Raw genomic sequence first — 18114 nt, 5'->3', positions numbered from 1 at the left:
ACGCTTACAGCTGACTGATAAGCTTGTAGTGGTTCAGTCAGCTGGCGGCCGATGGCCACACACACAGAGCCTGGCCCTCTCCGCGGCCTGGGAGAGAGGGGCTGAAACAGGCAGCGGATAACGGCACAGAGAGGATCGAAGAGAAAATTGTTTCGGCGACATGTTGGAAGCCGTGCACTGCCTTTTCTTACTGGATGGTGCCATAGTTACATGCCAATAGTGAATTTAAACAGTTAAACTACATTTATCATCTCATTCGCAGGGACTCCCAGTACGATAGGAGCAGTGTAAACAGAGAACTGCACCAAAACACTGGCAGTTGAAAGTCAATATTAATCTCTGAAGGACTAATTTACTGGCTTCCAGACATTTCCACCTAAAGCCAAGTGATGTAAAAAAAAAAGTACACACACACACACCACACACATACACACACACACACACACAAGCTGTGGGCATTAAAAAAATAAAACAAAATAAGACGATTCAAAACCGTGACATAAAGTGTGCAATATTGCACGTTGCAAAAAACTGAACTAATATTTATTTATAGAAGTGATAGTCCATTATATAAAACATGCCCCATTATAAAAAAATAAAAACACTGTAAGCCTTCTGATAGAAGCATACTTAAAACACCCAAGTTGAACAACATTCCTTATTTCATTACAGGAAAACAAACGCCATTTGACTGTCAATTTTTCTTCAAGCTACAAACTAACACCAAACAAATCATTATTTTTCCCATATAACAAATCATGACAGAGACTTGTACTTCACATTAAAAGATATACTGAAAGGGGATACTGTATGAGACTTAAAAAAGGGGAACATCTTTAGCAGAGGGAACCAATTAACTACATGAGCCAGGCTGAATAAGGTTTCTGGTCCGGTCGCTGTACGACACGTGATTTGTAAAGGGGATTCGTAATCCCCATGTCCGTAACGAGGTCACACTTACACACGCACGCTCTGATTTCTCATTCACTGTTTCGGGTTGATCGGCACAAATGTTTGACTGAGCAAAACAGTTTAAATAAATAAATAAATAAACATATTGCTACAGCAGGTGGTGGTGAAGCAATGCAACAAGCAGACGTGAGGATTTCATCAATCCTTTGGATATGACGTGGGAAGTTCTTATCGTATAAACTTACGAGTCCATCTCATATCAGCCAAATATTTACTGCCAGTGAGTCAAGCAGTTACATGCTGTTGTCCAAGTGCATAATTTTTCAACGCAATTTTCACTTGCAAGGACCTATGACTTGCATTTGAATTTTCTTTGCAAAAGAGCAGCAGGCTGGGCCATTACTTCCAAACCCAAAACATTCTAACCGTAAAAACACCCTCTTCCCTGAATGATATGGTGTACAATGTTGCAGTATGGGTGTATTCATCTTCCTCAACTCTAAGATGATTCATTGCAGAATCACCGGTTTCTTGAAAATGGATTTTAATGACAACAGGAGGCACATCTGTCGGAGTACTTTGCAGTTCTAGACAAGATGTTTGTCCCACAAAGAGTCTCCATGCCTCCTTTCCTCTAGCACACCAGCATTTACCTTCCTTTGGAGTCTTAGGAGGTTTGGACAGCGCTGGAGGGGGTGGGGTCAGGTGGGGTGGGGTGGGGGGGTTCACACAGAAAGGGACATAGTAACCACTTGGCAGCACCCTAGACGTCATACTGGTTGGACCCATAGCCCATCGTGTAGGCCTGCCGGCTGTACTGGAAGTGGTCGGTGAGAACGTTGCTGCGACCGTACTGGAGCTCTGAGGCCTTGGTGAAGGGCACGGAGCCGTTGGGCTGCATCGCATCCGGGACGGTGCTCGCTGGGTCGAAGGAAACCATATCCTCCTTAGACACGGGGAGCAGCTTCTTTTTGGCCTCCTGGTTGGCATCATATTTGGCCTGTCGACGAGCCACGTGTAAGAACAACAGGCCAGACATATCGCACTGCATGCAACACCAGTTCAGCTGCCCCTCGCTTCACGATGGTCCGACTTAACTTAATGTAGAGTTTTTAATGGTGCGACAGCGATGCACATTCAGCTTTGAATTGTGACGTTACCCAGCTAATGGTATGCGGTACGATACTTTCCACTGATGCTGAGTGACGGCACCATCCACCCAGCCAAGTGTCAGTAGCCACTGGGAATGTATGTTACCATCTTATACAGTATCTCACAATGCATTGTACGGTTACTTCATCATATTTGACGTGCAATTTTTTCAACTTAAAATGGGTTAATCGGAACATAACCCCATTGTATGTGGAGAAGCATCTCTGCTTCGAAAGCTGCTATGAAAATGAATAATCCTTAAAATAAAAAAGTTCAAATAATAGCAATTTAAAAGCTTACAATATACCAAACAGGTAACCAAGTCTAGGGAAGTAAAGATCCAATGAGTGAATATATGTGTGTGTGTGTCATATATATATATATAAATATATATAAAGCTAGTGCTAAGCTGCCAAGGTCAGTCACCTTGTTATAGAGAAAGACACCCAGGATGGCCGTCAACATGCCCAGCATGTTGGTGAAGGTTACAGGGTTGCGCAGCATCAGAAGTGAAATGCTGATCACCATGATCCTCTTGGTGGCATTTGCCACAGCGTAGCTCAGCGGGCTGACCAGGTTCAGCACGCTGAAGGCAATCACGTTCTGCGCAAAGTTACAGAATCCGCTGACCAGAAGCAGCAGGAAGGTTCCAGACCAGCTGAGTATCCCGGCCTGCATTTTGGAAGATGGAAACAAGGCGATTCGAATGAGGCACATTAAAGAGTTTATTACTGATCCATCAATGGGTACAATGCAAAGAATATTTGAAGGCCAACAATTTCAGAAATACAGTGACTATTTAACAAAGGTTGTTTAAAAAAAAAAGGAAAATCGAGGATGTGAACTTGGTAAATATGTCAGCAGTAAACACAGAAAGCCTAAGGGGACAGCACCCCCTAATGGCTATAAAACGTACTTCAATAACCATTAAAACGTGCACATGATTTTACTTCAACTAGCAGAATGACACAACAGTTATTTATCCGTTACTTATCAGACAGGCACCAGGGGCAGTACTGACATCGTTCAAGCTTCACCACTTGCTTGCCAAAGATTCTCAGAGACTCACCAGATCTCCATCCACTAAGAAGGCAGACAGGTCGACCAGCACCCAAGTGGGAACCATGAACAGCACGGCGTTGAAGCCCAGGACGTTCAGGAGCTGCAGGTGGTGAACCCGTGTGTCTCGTAGCACCTAATGAGTCACATGGTTTTGACGTGAATCAAAAGAAGTGCAACGTACATAAGCAGAGCCACCTGCCACGCACTGCGATGACTGGCGGCCCAGCCCTCTTGCCCTTCTCGACTAGTACAAAAACGTACGTTATAAAAAAAATGTATGATGGGTGATCGGGGTCTAAGGTGAAGTCTAAGCTTCTCACAACACAGCAGAGTCTGGGTCGGTTCCCTAAAACACGTCGGAGTCCATCAGCTACACGTACTTGCGGACGGACCCCTTTCCGGCATCACTGCCATATCAGCAGTGAGGCACTCGGTAACCGAACAGAGAAATGTCAACCGCAACGCAATACAAAAAGTTAACGTTAACAGATTTCCGCATCTACTTATTAAAATCAAGACACTGTTTATAAAGCATCTTTCCACATCACTAGCACCTAGCTGACGAGTTTTAATTGGCCGCACACAGTCTGTTCCCAGCAACTGTTTGTCCAATTAGGGCTGTGATATTACCAGTCAGTGAAATCTCAGGGAGCGTATGGCACGAGGCCCGGACCACGGATGGCTTTCCGTTTCACATCAAGGCTAATCTGGAGCCACCCATTCACGCTATACTGTTGTTCTGTCAGGGGAAACCCGTTAAAAACCAAAGAGCCTGCGGTTCCCTGAAGACACAGAGCACCGCCCTGCAGGTGACCTTACCTTTTTGGAGAAAATGTTCTGCAAAGAAAAGCAGAGGGTGGCAGCGAGCGCACTGATCAGGCCAGACAGGTCAAAGGAGAGCTCAGTGACGGTGGCCAGCAGCACCCCCCCGATGATAGGGATGAGTGCTATGTACACCTGGGGGGGGAGGCAGAGGCACTGACACATGAGCGTGGCTCACATAAAACAAGCTAAAACACAGACTGATTTTACTAAACCCAAACAGAGAGTTAAAATAACAACACATTTAACGATACACATTTAAATAATTATATGACTTATATCATAGTTAGCAGCACATAAAAACACCCCATAAGGTTCAAACACAAGGCTGTAATCATGTCTTTCTCCATTGTCCCCCCCCCCTCCACATCTCTGGTGACGTGCAGAACACTGGATACAGACACGGTATAGGAAGGACTTTTCCCTGCATGTATTAGAAGGAAGATGAGAGCTACGGTAACATAAGCAACATGAATACAATGCAGGTAAGAGTTTGCTTTTAAGAAGTAGCAGAGAGCTAATCTCCAGGGCAGGATCTGAGAAGAACTGCCCTGACTGGTTATTTTAAACCACATAAGTATCAATGTTGGTACAGACAATGGCCTCTGTGTTTCTACTCTAACACATTCTCCTTAATCAGAACAATATAATGCAAAAATACACCTTGCTTATGCTGGAGAAGACCAAATTTCTCAGGTACGCCTTACCGCTATCAGGTAGGACCCACCGTCCCGGGTGCGACTAGCTAGGACCAAGAGAGGCCTTTCTACATACCACTATACATAACTGCTGTACTTGTAACCTTCCTGTTAACTTTAAGGAATTTGGCCATTCTCCTCTGACCTGATCAATAACAAGCCATTGACTTTTTTGATCATCATAATCATTTGCCATAAACTTAAAGAGGGTAAAATAACATCTCAGGAGTGTGCCTGTTTCTGAGATACTGGAACGATCACATGACACCAACAATCACCTAACTAGGGCCCTTCTGAATTCAGAGTAAGTCACACAGTGACCCAGACAGACTGTTTGCATTAATTATTATTACTGATACTTTATCAATCCCCATGGGGAAATTCTCCTTGTGCCTCCCCCAGTTTGCTCTCTATAGGCGAGAACAAGCTGGCCGTGAAGGGCAGCCACCCCCTGCAGCACCCAGAGAGCTGGGGGTTAAGGGCCTTGCTGAAGGACCCACAGATGTGCTGATAGCGCATTCCATTTGCCCTCGAAACTCGGACTCCGAGTTTTGAAATCGGAAGTCAGCATGCATGCTCCCGTTTCTCGGAGATCCGAGAAATATCTTGGAGCAGCACAGAGGATCCCGAGTTCAGAATCCAAGATGGATGCGCCATTTATCGACAGAAGGGAAAGTTGTAGTTTTATATTGTTTAAGCGCTATTTCTCATTTGTGGCTCATTAAATCGGTCGCACACACTATACTGTCCAACTTATCTGTGGACGTGTTGCTACGGAGTTTTATACATAAAGCACCACGCGTAATGTGTTATCAACTGATATTGCTAACAATGGCTAACAATTAACCGGGATAGAACTGGATTTCATGATTGGTCGGATTATTTGTCAGGTTTAAGGTAGTTCGGACTAACTAAGTGAACGAAGATAAAGGTCATTTAAACTGAGGTGCCTTAAATCCGACAGGTTGTCCGCATAAGCAAAAAATCTTGCTTTTTCATATGGGTCCATGGTATTGCTATTTCTGTGGCAGATGGAACACATCCGACTAAATTTTCCTGAGTTTTTAGCGGATGTGAGGGAATCCGAAAATCGGATCCCAAAGTAACTGGAACGCACCATGAGGCGGTGGTCCAACCGGCAACCTTCTGATCACAGAGGCATAGCCCACGGAACCACACACTGCCCAAGCACAATAAACTGCCAATTGAGTGTATAACATGCCTTCCCAATAACAAAGGACATATTTTAATGAGCTTAGATAACAACCCCTTTTATTTGCTCACAACTACCAATTTAAAAATGAACACACTCAAAGTGTTCATTATTACCAAGAAGTAATTAATCCACATTTGTACGCAAGTAGGGGCGGCATGGTGGTGCAGTGGTTAGCACTGTTGCCTCACGCCTCTGGGACCCGGGTTCGAGTCTCCGCCTGGGTCACATGTGTGTGGAATTTGCATGTTCTCCCCATGTCGTCGTGGGGTGTCCTCCGGGTACTCCTGTTTCCCCCCCCAGTCCAAAAACATGCTGAGGCTAATTTGAGTTGCTAAATTGCCCATAGGTGTGCATGTGTGACTGAATGGTGTGTGAGTGTGCCCTGCGATGCGCTGGCCCCCCATCCTGGGTTGTTCCCTGCCTCGTGCCCATTGCTTCCGGGATAGGCTTTGGACCCCCCGCGACCCAGTAGGATAAGCGGTTTGGAAAATGGATGGATGGATGTATGCAAGTACAAAACCTCTCTTGAAAATATAACTACAGTTGGTTTACATTAACTGTTCTTAAGCATGAATGTGTGTAAAAAGATTAGTCACTGTTTTACACGCTTATGATCAGCTTCACGTACCTTCGTTGTCTGTTTCTCCTTCATGATGATTCGTGATAAGAGCACAACCCAAATTGGCATTGTGGCTTTGACTGAAACGAAACACACACACACACACACGTTAATGCAAGTAACGTGACAGTTGACTACATCTCTCAGTTGAAAGTCTTCATTTTAAATCCTGGGAGCTACCAAACACTCCACAACACAAAATGACAGCTATCTAACCTGGAAGTTTTTGATTATAGGGCAAGTGCTGACAGGTCAGTAGAAATATTTTTGCTTTCTTAATCCCATCTTCGAGCAGGTTTAAGAATTTTAACCAATTTGATCAAGTCATAACTGACGTGGAAGGAAATGATCTCACACCCTTATAGACACGTCACCGCAAGAACACCTTTACGGTGAGCAGGAAAAGTGTGTACAATGCGTAACCACGGTACACCCACTTTCACTGATGCTTTTATACCGATGAGTTCGATCATAACAACATCATTATTTTGAAGTACGAGTTCAGGAAATCATCCGGTCACACACATTGAGAGCGCACCGCAGGTACAGACAGGCACATACATCAATGCTGCATATTCTCCGTATGCATCCATATACACTGAGATCATACACGACACATATAGGTGCTTCGCGCATCTACTGTATCCCCACGAACTGGTGCAGCAGCCCTGTTTGGGGTCTTCACGCGCTATCTAAGCTTTGTCAGCGCGAGCCCGGTTCCGGGACGCAGTGCGGAGATAAACACGCTGCCCAAACCGGTCCGTCCAGCGTGAGGTGGCACGAAATGAATAACCTCTGGTTCCCCAAACGATCGGCGATGAAACAAAATGGGACTCTGTTTTAAATCGGGCCAAAGCAGATCCGGCCCGATCATTATCCCTTATAGGGATACGTGAACCAGCTGTTAGGTAATTCGACTACAATGGTGACCAGCCTGTTAATCACAAAAAAAACAGCTTTAAATGATTTAAAGCACGTCGAGCCCTTAGCTTTGTAATGCGCAGCTTTCAAGCAGATATGGGGCGCGTCGTGTCGGGGAGAGCGAGCGATCACGCCGGTGAGCCGGAGCGGAGGAGCCCGGCGAGCCGTACCTGTGTGCGCGTAGGAGACAGGCACCTTCCATATGCTGAAGTGAGCCGACACGGACGCGAAGTACTTTCCGAAGGCTAAAGGCAAAATGTACCATCGGTAGCATTTGCTAGACAGTTCAGTCTTCGGGACCTCCCAAGCCCGCAGGAGCGGCGGCAAGAAGAGGACGATGGACAAAATGTGGAAGAGCGACACGGTGACCGGGTACGGGAAGCCGGTCAGGATGATCTTGTTGATCACGTTGCCCCCGGAGCTGACGGTGTACCAGCAGGCGCAGAGCATGGCGATCCGCAGCCCCTCCTTAACTTGCTGTCGCTCCACCGCGGCCATCTTTCCGCTGCGGTAGCTGGGGCCGGGAGGACGTGGAGGCGGCGGCGCTGGCGAAGCCGCGGCCACATCCGTCACTTCCCCTCTTAAAGGCGCCGACATGGACGCCAGTTCTGCGGTGGAAGACAGAGCAGCCGATCTGTCGCTAAGCTTTGCCGTCTACTTACCGGCCTTTATTTGCAGAAAGATGCAAAGCGCCATTCACCCGTCCCGCTAAACCCCATCTAAAAAAAATTAGACAAACCTTGCTTTTATGGTATATACATATTCATAATTACTTCCGAGAGTTAATAGTAAAACCTATGAAACAGTGCACACAGGACAGGATGGCAGTCCAGCATAGGGCACATGTAAGCACATACACACTGCGGCTAATCTAACTACGTCTTTGGAGAGGAATCAGCATGTCCAGGAAATCCGCACACGACACAGCCTCCGCCTGGGGCATTCAGACCCCCAGCCCTCCGCATCACCCTGCGCTCCTCCACGGTCTTCATTGAAATAAAAGATTTGCTTTGCCATAGGACAGCAACTGACCTGTCATGGCTGCGGTGTCAGGAAGCACCGCTGCTGGTCACTTTGGGCACCTTTTATACCCAACGTATCAGCATCTCTCATGGAATATTCATGTTAAATAAGAAACGATGCTAAGTTATATGCAGATAGTGATCTTCCACTGTCCCAATGGACCTTCATGTTTCCAAGATTTGTTCCATCTTTGGTTCGAAAATAGATGCTAGAAATTAAATTAAAAACGTCAATCAGCAAAATTGAACCGTGAGCAGTATAATTCTATTGACTAAACGGACACATCTTCCACAACGGTTAAAAGACACACTCATTAGTCTGAGTATAATATGCCCTTTAACGGCTGGTTAAATATCTTGAACGTTAAAATATCAGGTGATAAACTTTTAATTCCAATCATCTCTTTAGGTGGGTTAAATGAGACTATTACACACATGTTGAGCTCTTAACTGTTTGTACTACATACATGAAAAATGGCTTCCCTGTGACAGTACAGACAAGCTCACTTACGTTTGTATTTCATTTGTTTCAACTGGCAGGTAAAACCTTCAAAACTTTTTCCGTGATTATGTGAAAGCATAAGATATGACTGTTACAAACCAGTGTTCCAATATAACATATCACACGGCATAAATTCACCATTAATGCAGTGGAGTACATAGCTTTGGTATGGATCAGGGGTCTCCAACTCCAGTCCTGGAGACCCCTACTATCCAGTAGGTTTTCTGTGCTACCCGGCTTCTGATGAGCCACACCTGTCCCTGGCATTTACCTGAGAGCAGGTGTGGCTCATCGGAAGCCAGGTATGATAGAAAATCCATCGGACGGTAGCTCTGCAGGACCCGACTTGGAGACTCCTGGTCCAGATCATCATTAACGTAATTAACAGCTAATGTCTGCTTTTCAGTGTCATTACAGGTTACAGGTATAGAGTCACACGTATGACCTTATAGAAATCACCACTTCTTTGTGAATTTTACCAGGTAACCAAAGTGTAAACAAGCCCTTTTTTCATAAGCACAGCCTTACTGGGCACCCATGTGGGTAACATTTCATTTCCATCAGACTGGATTGACCCATCATGTCTCAAATTATAAACCTGGTTTTACCACAACCAAGGATCCCTGTACCAAAATGCATACAGACGTGGCCAGGATTTCTGTATTTTTTATTATTCACACATTTATACTGCTGTGTCCATCTAAAAGGACCAAATAGGAAAGTCGCTCACTTCTGCATCCAAATTAACACAGAATATTTATTTCTGTACATTCACTAAGGCTCTTTTTGCACAAAAAACTGGGTTATGACAAATTTCAATAAGGCAGAATATCTAAAGGAATGGTAACAAGTCGAGTTTCCAGCATACAAACATTTATTTTTTTCCTCACAGTACAAAGCTGCGGGGGGCGGGACGGGGGGGGTAGCGGCCTGCACTCGCTCATCGATTCAGTTACTGGGAGGAGCTACCAGCTAGATAAAAAAATGAGAAAGGATGACAAAATTAAGATTTTTTTTAATTCAACACATTTCCAAAAATATATTCTCTCATAATCTGTCCCAGTATATATAGAGAAACTGGTTAGCAAATGCCTGCTGTTACAAGGGCGATGTAGGGTGGGGGGCGGAGAGACCAATGGAATGACTGTGGATGCCACATCAGTCAACCCGTTTACTGCAAGGGAACGTACAAAACACGGATACACCGTCTCTGAATCGCACAACAGTTCAAACAGAATGTGTAATGCAAACAGAACAGCTTAAATTTTTGCACGTTTTTTAATAAATTTCCAGAAAAAAATCAAATAAATAAATGCATACATGTTAATGAAACTTTATTCATTCCATCCTGCACATAAGCCATACGGTTCCTGCCACGCACGCACGCACGTACACACACACACACACATACATACACGCACACACGCACGCACCACAGAACGCTGGCATTGCCGAAGCCCAGCGTACAGAGTGCCAACAATCCGGAACCACACCTCAATACAAGCTCGCTGACGGAGACCCACCCAACCTTGTTCGCAATACTATGTTGGTAGCAGCAAACTACAAACAAGGCGCTCTTTCCCTACAATATCGCCTATGGGAAACAAAATAAAATAACTGAACAAATCAGTGCTTTTTGCCTCCTAACAGTTTACTCCCTCATGTTAAATTTTCTCTCTGGTGGAAGAGGTCAGCAGTTCCGCTCTCCCTGTCATTCACAGTGGACATAACATTTTCTCCTTTTCAATCAAAAAAAAGAAAAGACAAAGAACTTAGTCTAGACAGACGTATGGCAGGATGTCCAGCCGACTGCCGTCCCCGTGAGGGTCTAACGATATGCACTGTGTCCAGTCGTACCAGTGGTCCTTGGTGTCATAGCAGCCGTTGACCCCCTGCCAGCACTCCCTGTGTATTCGGGAGAGGTCCGCTAGCGTCACCTCTCGGGTAACACCCGGCAAGTCCGCCTCTGCGCTGTCCGGCACCAGCACGTGCGTTTTCCTGGCCTCCTTAATGTGATGCTCCTCGCGTTTTAAATACTCCGTCATGAAGAAGTGTGCCCCGGAAGAAGGGGCACCAGACGATATGAGCACGTTGCTCTGGAGGTTTAGGTATGACTGGATGATCTCGTTTCTGGACAGCTCCTTCCAGTTTGTCTGCTGGAAGGGGCTGGGGAGAGGGGGCGCCGGCTCCGATTTGAGCGGCCCGGTCCGATGGGGGGTAGCCAGGGGGGAGCCCGGAGAGTCCTCCCCCTGACCGGCCTCCTTGGGCGTCAGGGGTTTGATCTGTCTCGTCAGAGGATCGAAAGTCAGCCTGCGGTCTTTTAACCGCACAGGCTTGGTACTGTCTTCTGCGGGCTGCCCGCTCAGACTTACCGTGTAGTCCCTGGATCTATACTTCTTACGCTTCTTTCCCTCTGAGCTGGAGGGCGTGGCGTACCCATCCACCTTTAACGCCTCGGGGGCAAATCTCTGCTCGTGTGGCGCTGCCTCTGTGCCCCGGGCAGCGTCCGGCGCCGATTCCGCCATCTGCTGGTCCACGTCTGTGGGTCCGTTGCAGGGCAGTGAGGACTTGAGTTGTGGGGACTGAGGCTTCTCAGCCTGAGAAAGGTGGGCCAGAGGCATCAGAGGCTGTGGGGAGGGTGACGGTAAGGGGGAGGGGGAGGCCACGGGGGAGGAGCAGTCCAAGAAGCTAGAGCCCTGAGGCGGACTGGACAGACTCGCCCTCGGGGCATACGTCACTGGCCGCTTGCCCGCGCTCTCCTGCTTCACACTCCGGGGGCTGTAATTGGGTCGTCGGGGGCTTCGGGGGTGATAGTGGCCTGCTCTCGCACTCCCTGTTACTTCATCCATCTTTATGTGCTGCTGCATGACGGATGTCTTGAGCAGAGAGGAAGTGCTGGGCATTTTGACAAAGCCCGGGGTGCTGGGGTGCGGCTTTACAGCGTTGACGGGGATCTTGTTCTGCCTGTCAGCATCAGCGTGCTCTGCTGCACCCCACTCCAGCGACAAGGGCAGGCCGCCATCCGGGACGTTGCAGGAAGCCTCCGGGCTGCCGGAAATGCCATTGGCGGGGGGTGGCGTGGAGTTCTGCGCTCGCTCGAATGCGGACGACTTGGACAGTTTCGTCGACATGTAAAAGGCGTCCCTCTGCTCCGCCTTGCGCTTGCGGTTACTCGCTTTCTCCGTCTTGGGAGAGAGCGAGTTGTAAAGGTCGTTGCGGCTCTTGAGCTCCGAGACGGGCTTGCCCGTTACAGGGACGCTCGAGGGGGACATGTCTGCCTGGCAGGGGTGGGTGGCACCGTTGGCGGAGCCCGACGGCCCCTTTGGAGGTGCCTCTGTCTGGCCCGGTTCGATCAGCTTCTGCCAGCTGCGCAGCAGCTTCTTGGCACGCTTGGCGAGATCTTCATCCTTTGTCTTTTTCCTCACGTCATTGATGAGCTTCCCCAAACGGGTCTCCTACATTGGGGAAACACATGAGCCACATCTCACGCCTGTACACAGAATCGTGCAACAAAGGAGGCAGGTAACTCACCTCAAGTGCTTCTTTGGTAATAGGATACCTCTCCAAATGAGAAATCACTTCCAATACAGTCACCATGTTGTGGATCTGCTGAGAGGCAAACAAAGACAATGTAGTAATAAATAATAAACAGATCAACACAGGCTTGATTGACCCATCATGTCTCAAATTATAAACCGGGTTTTATTACAACCAAGGATCCCTGTACCAAAATGCCATAGACATGGCCAGGATTTCGGTATTTTTTATTATTCACACATTTATACTGTTCTGTCCATCTAAAAGCACCACATAAGAAATCTGCTCACTTTTGCATCCAAATATTTGGATTATCCAGAAATACTAGCCTTCATAACCAAGGTCAGAACTAAGTTAACTAATCGGACTTTTTCATATGCAAGATCCAGTGAATCAATTCATAAATCTTTTATACATGAAATGTAACAGATTGTGTGGGTCGCGACCTTTAACCCCAGTCACTCCAGGGACTGGCTCACCCTGCTAAATAAGTAAAGGTTTCCAATGTAACATAAATGTAACTAAACCATTATAATATATAGTTATAATAATACAAAGTGTCAAAAGTCAAGATATCATTGAAAAGTAAAAACTGGTCTTATTCAAGTTCCTATCCTTGTATGAACATCTCAAAACAGTCCCCAGTCTGTGAAAAACAAACAGCTAAATATTTTGGTTCTTTTTAAAGCTAAAACTACAAAACTGCACAGATGCAAAAGAGAAAAAAATGTTTCAAATGTCACAATGAACATGATTATCCAACACATTAATTAACTTTTGTTTAACCCGATGATTAAACGTGAAAAAAACTAAAGATGGTCATGACTTAAAGGCATGTTACAAGATTTTTATTTCCACAATTAACATGCTTGGTTTTTGACGAACTCATCTCCCTGATGGGTTACTGATTAAATTCCGAAACAAAGTAGTATAAGAAAAACTACCCTTCTGCTGTAAGACCAAGCAAGTTACTTCAGCTGAAGCAATTTAGCTGCATAAATTTCTGACCAAGTGAACAGCTCAGTGTAAAACAAAATCAACAATGGAAGCCTGTAGCTGGTCTCCAAAAACTCCAGCTAGATGCATTTCATTCATTTCCGTTTCATACCAGACTTCAGACTAAGTAACTATCCAAAGTGAATCAAAGTGAAATTCTTCAGATTGTTCCCCTTGAGATCATCCTTAAGATGGTTCTACAGCGTTAACGACTGGCCACCAGCACCTGCACGCCCAACCAGTATTTGTACGCAGTCCGGTTCCAGAAGCGACACAAGTTTGCATAAACTTTCAAATGTGCAGCTGCATGACTTTCACGCCAAATGGAGTTTCTCTGTTTCTAATGAATAACCCTAAAAATAATCTACAAACGTTAAGTACCTGGAATAGACATTCATTTTTATTATATATTTATAATACATTATACATTTTTATTATATATATATATATATATATATATATATATATATATGCGCGCATGCACAAAGGAGAAAGTGCAGCATCGTTCCATTTCCTGGTCACAATACAGGAGAACTAACATACTAACATGATAGAGTTTTAAAATCCTGAATATATTTCACAGTTCAAGTGACACTTTGCGCCAAAATCTTCTTTTATTTCCGTGCAAGTACAAACACAGCCAACTGATTTTACGATTTCATAGTAACCAGCCGATATCAGTTTCTTTTTTAGATCATATTCAGTCCTATTATTGTTCCACTGGGGTCCAGTCTTTGTCAGACAACCTGTAACTGCGTTGCTAATTCGAAGGTACGGATTGGTCATCAACTACAAGAGATTCACTCCATGGATGTTGTATATGGCATAAAAGGACAGGCACAGAAGCGATAAACGGGGAAGGTCACATCGGGGAACAGCACAGCCGCTTATTATAAAGTTTTACGACGCCTGAGGGCATGCCTGCCCACTGCTACATCGAACATATGTGTGGCCATCATATACAGCAGCACACATGCTTATCAACTGTAAAGCAGCACATATTTGCTAAATTTATGATGAGTAGAAGTAAAAAACTACAGACGGTTGCTGTATAACCTGGAGCTGTGACGAAGGGGTTTAAGATTACCTAAAGTACTGCATATAGATGCACTCAGTATGTCAAAATGTACAGCGCCGCAGAAATAATAAAATGTAAAGGTCCAAATCAGAAGTGTATCAAGTGCTTTTAAAGACTTCTGGCAATAAGCTTGCCGATAACATTTCCCTTCCTAATAGGGAGAACTTTAAGGCCTGGTATTTCAACGTAGAGTTGATAGCCTGCCTTTAGTTTTACATCTTAACTTGAAACATGAAACAAACTTGCTAAAAATAAAACCACACACCAGACCAGCGTACAATAAAGACTAAGAATACAAATGTTACACTTCAAGTAAAAATAATACAAAGAAACAAAAACTGACAACAAGTAAGCAGATTTTGTAGAAAAACAATGCATAGGTGTTGAATGGGTATTGAACGGTTTGATACATGCTGAAGACGGGACGCCGGGCACTCACTGGTTAAGGAACTGTATTATCTACCTGTCAGAATGCAAAAGTTATTAAGCAAAGCAAAAGGAAGACATTGCCCATTTCCACACATGGGAAACCCTAAAGATCCCGCCGCCAAGGAGAAGGAATTTCTCCACTTCAGATGGGGGGGGGGGGGGGGACTGGTGAATAATGTCGAATTTAGCTGAGAACTGTAAAACGCGGCTCCATCGCGCCGTCCCCCCTCATTCGAGGCGGCAGCGCCAACGCGATTAGTTGCATTAATGCAGGCCGGAGGCACCAGGTAGCTAATTCAGCAGCGAAAACCTTCATGGCAAAGCGGGGAGCTTCCCAAGAAATGAAAGCTAACAAGAAAAAAAAGACTGGTGAAAACGAAACCCGACACTGGACACGACCAACTCGACAAGGCCGGCAAAGTAAAAGCCCCAGATAAACTCATTAACATGGCAGGCAGCTGGTGAAACCTCCGTTCGGACAGGAAAGTTACCGACACTTCATAGTTTAAAGTTTAACAGCAATAAAGAACCAAGGAATCGACCTATAAACGGACAGCTCAGTGTAACGAAATGATGCGATACTTAGGAGGGCAGAGAAGCGATGAAGCCCAGCAAGTTCCCGACCCGGCCGGCTTGCAGTGCGACTAAAGCTAACGATCTCCACATCCACATGGGCATTCTGACCGCCGGACAACTACGTAGATTTTTAAATGTACACCTCTATTTTCTTAAAATAACTATTGGAAGTATTCTTTCCAACTAGGGCTTTAATAAACTCCTCCATACTAGAAAAACAGGCAAATTCTCGAAAAAGTTCGTTTCATTCAGATATGACTCCGAAGGAGAGGCCTGTGCAGCTTTCACGAAGCCCCGGCCTCGCGTATATGTCACAAGCCACTCGAAGCGCAACAATAACGGTTGACGAGTTAAGGATCTGGCGCTCTGAAGTTTCTGGTCTGACCACGACGCACGGCACTGAAATATTAGTGTAGTTACCCTTAAAAGTCCCACTGTCAGCCCTCGTTTTCGATAATGTTTTAGGTAGCAGGTGTAACATTTCACTGCGAATCCAACAGTGCTAATTTTTAACTTGCAGCTGCAAACCGCTAACCAGTCACCAAGCACCGGGGCTGTCTAACCCGAAACAAAAACCGTCCAGTTAACAAACAGCGGTCTGAAGCCAAATTCGCTTAAGCAGTCGCTTCCGAACGACTTGTCCAGCTCCAGAGTTGCACGATGCCTCCCCGCTGAGCCGAAGCTAATCGGCTAGCCGGCTAAATAGCAGCTAAGCTTCTGTCACAAACCCAGCACGGCAGCCAGCTGCACGGCTAACTCACTTCGCGCTGCAGCCTCGAAGGGTGTGGCGTTACTCCGGCCCGGTGTTCTAAGTGCGAGGCTGCTCGGTATAGCAGATATGCGACACACGCTTTTCTGGACACCGGTACTTTGGAGCTTATCGGGTGCGAGTGCCGCGGCCACGGCCGTGAGGCACGGCGGCTTAGCTGGCTGGCGCCGCTATCGGAGTGACGATAGGCAGGCAGCTAGCTGTTTGGATACCCCCAGAAGTCAGCGGCTACACAGGAGAGGATAGTTAAGAAGTTTGGGCAACGCGTTTAAAAAGTGACACACTTTTAGGTTTAGGGCATCGAGGCGCCTGCCTGAGCACAGACATGTCAGAGCGCACATTTGGATGGGGCTTCCCGTGGCTTTTGGCGCATCGCCGCTCTAATCACTAATTATATAACCGCTTTACGTCCTGGCTGGACACGTGAAAAACCGAAGCTGATCTCGCAACACCACAGCCATGTACTCACATTGCTTTGGGCATCGATGGCCTGCAGCAGCCGGTCTCTTATCTGCTGCGGGGTCGCCGCGGCCGCTGTCATTGCCTGGCTGGTGCGGATCGGCAGCCGGGGGGAGAGGAATCCTCCGAAGAGACGGGTGGGCTCGCACGCACTTACAGGCCTTTCGGGAGATGTGATAGGAGGTGAAGCCCCATGTTCGCCGTAGTGCTTGCTGGTGGTTTTGGACGTGTTTATTGTATATCCCGGGAGACGAGACTGCGATCGCCGTCGTGCTCAGCTGCCCGTCCGGCGCTCACCAGCTTCCTCGGCTCCGCCAAGCCTACTACGTCACATAGAACCGCTAGCCAGGTGCATCTTGGGAAACAGTACGCAACTAGAAAGCGTCACAGAACACGTTTTGCGTATGTCGGAACGTTACGGACGTAGCGAGGGTGTACTGACCTCACTTCATGTTCGATATATTTTACTGTATTAAACATTGCTCACAATGGTTCTTTACTTCAAAAAGCAATAATCAAATAAGCAATATGCATGGTTCTTGTGACTTCCAATAGTAATATGCATCCAAGCATCTTCCATACCAGGTATGCAGATTGATCCTAAGGGCTGTCCAATGCAGAAGGCAGGCGATCACCCTCAGCTGCATTGTAGTCTAACCCAGGGCTGGGACACAAACCAGCACACAGATGCAACCACACACACTCCTGGAAAGTCTGCCATTTAGCCTTATCACATGAATCCAGGAAACCCTCAACAAACGAAGAACATGCAGACTGCAAAAACAGACAACCAGGCATACTAATTACACTTCCAAAGCAGGAATGGTGATACTACAATGATACCCAATGATCTTTTCCAATACTTAGATATACAGGCAAAATTAAAATGCTAATCTATTTATTATATGTTAGGTCTAAGGTAAGCAGCAGGTTGGCAACACGTATTTTCAGTACAAGTGGGATTTGTCATCCAGCAGGTGCATTAAAGCGCCGATTAAATGCGAAACATTTCACCAAAAGAAACACTCGCACAACACTAAACTGAGCAGTGATGGTTCCGAAGCCACGTGGTAAAAAACACTTGTTGACAGCCTGAAGTTGAAGTGTCTTGACAGAATAACCCAAAACAGATACTATACAAGAGTTTGGGATCAGTTTGTGGATGCTTCCAAGTTTGAAGTCTGACAGCTAATGTCTCCAACTTTACAGTAAATCCTCAGAATTGAATTTCTCTCATTTTTCACATGTTACAACGCTACACCTCTGAAAATGAACTTATCTGCTCATAAAAAAATAATCACATATAAGTAAATCTGATATCATATTCAGTGCAGTACCTGCCAC

The 18114-nt window shown here is 46.0% G+C and overlaps 2 protein-coding genes across 5 annotated transcripts; both read right to left on the bottom strand.

Moving 5' to 3' along the window:
* Positions 1-500: 500 nt before the first annotated feature.
* slc35e1 (solute carrier family 35 member E1) lies at positions 501-8623 on the bottom strand. 2 transcript variants are annotated; one of them, XM_048976379.1, is made up of 7 exons: positions 8435-8623; positions 7573-8010; positions 6491-6561; positions 3946-4083; positions 3134-3259; positions 2491-2736; positions 501-1912 (listed from the first exon to the last, which is right to left on the bottom strand). In XM_048976379.1, exons 1-7 carry the CDS (start codon positions 8439-8441, stop codon positions 1676-1678), a joined length of 1263 nt encoding a protein of 420 aa, XP_048832336.1. In that variant the 5' UTR covers positions 8442-8623; the 3' UTR covers positions 501-1675. The 2 variants fall into 2 exon arrangements, with proteins under 2 accessions (XP_048832336.1, XP_048832337.1); XM_048976380.1 differs by having other exon boundaries at positions 8142-8621.
* A 1159-nt stretch (positions 8624-9782) lies between these two features.
* On the bottom strand, positions 9783-17152 carry crsp7 (cofactor required for Sp1 transcriptional activation, subunit 7). Of its 3 annotated transcripts, none has more exons than XM_048975811.1 (3): positions 16781-17152; positions 12458-12535; positions 9783-12381 (listed from the first exon to the last, which is right to left on the bottom strand). In XM_048975811.1, the coding sequence occupies exons 1-3, from the start codon at positions 16850-16852 to the stop codon at positions 10699-10701; spliced, it is 1833 nt and encodes a 610-aa protein (XP_048831768.1). In that variant the 5' UTR covers positions 16853-17152; the 3' UTR covers positions 9783-10698. The 3 variants fall into 3 exon arrangements, with proteins under 3 accessions (XP_048831768.1, XP_048831769.1, XP_048831770.1); XM_048975812.1 differs by having other exon boundaries at positions 12458-12532; positions 16781-17150; XM_048975813.1 differs by lacking the exon at positions 16781-17152 and adding an exon at positions 16304-16769 and having other exon boundaries at positions 12458-12532.
* Between the last annotated feature and the right edge of the window lie 962 nt (positions 17153-18114).

The sequence above is a fragment of the Brienomyrus brachyistius genome, chromosome 15 (assembly GCF_023856365.1).
Source record: "Brienomyrus brachyistius isolate T26 chromosome 15, BBRACH_0.4, whole genome shotgun sequence".
NCBI classification, from domain to species: Eukaryota; Metazoa; Chordata; class Actinopteri; order Osteoglossiformes; family Mormyridae; genus Brienomyrus; species Brienomyrus brachyistius.
This window is presented reverse-complemented; position numbering and strand designations above follow the sequence as displayed.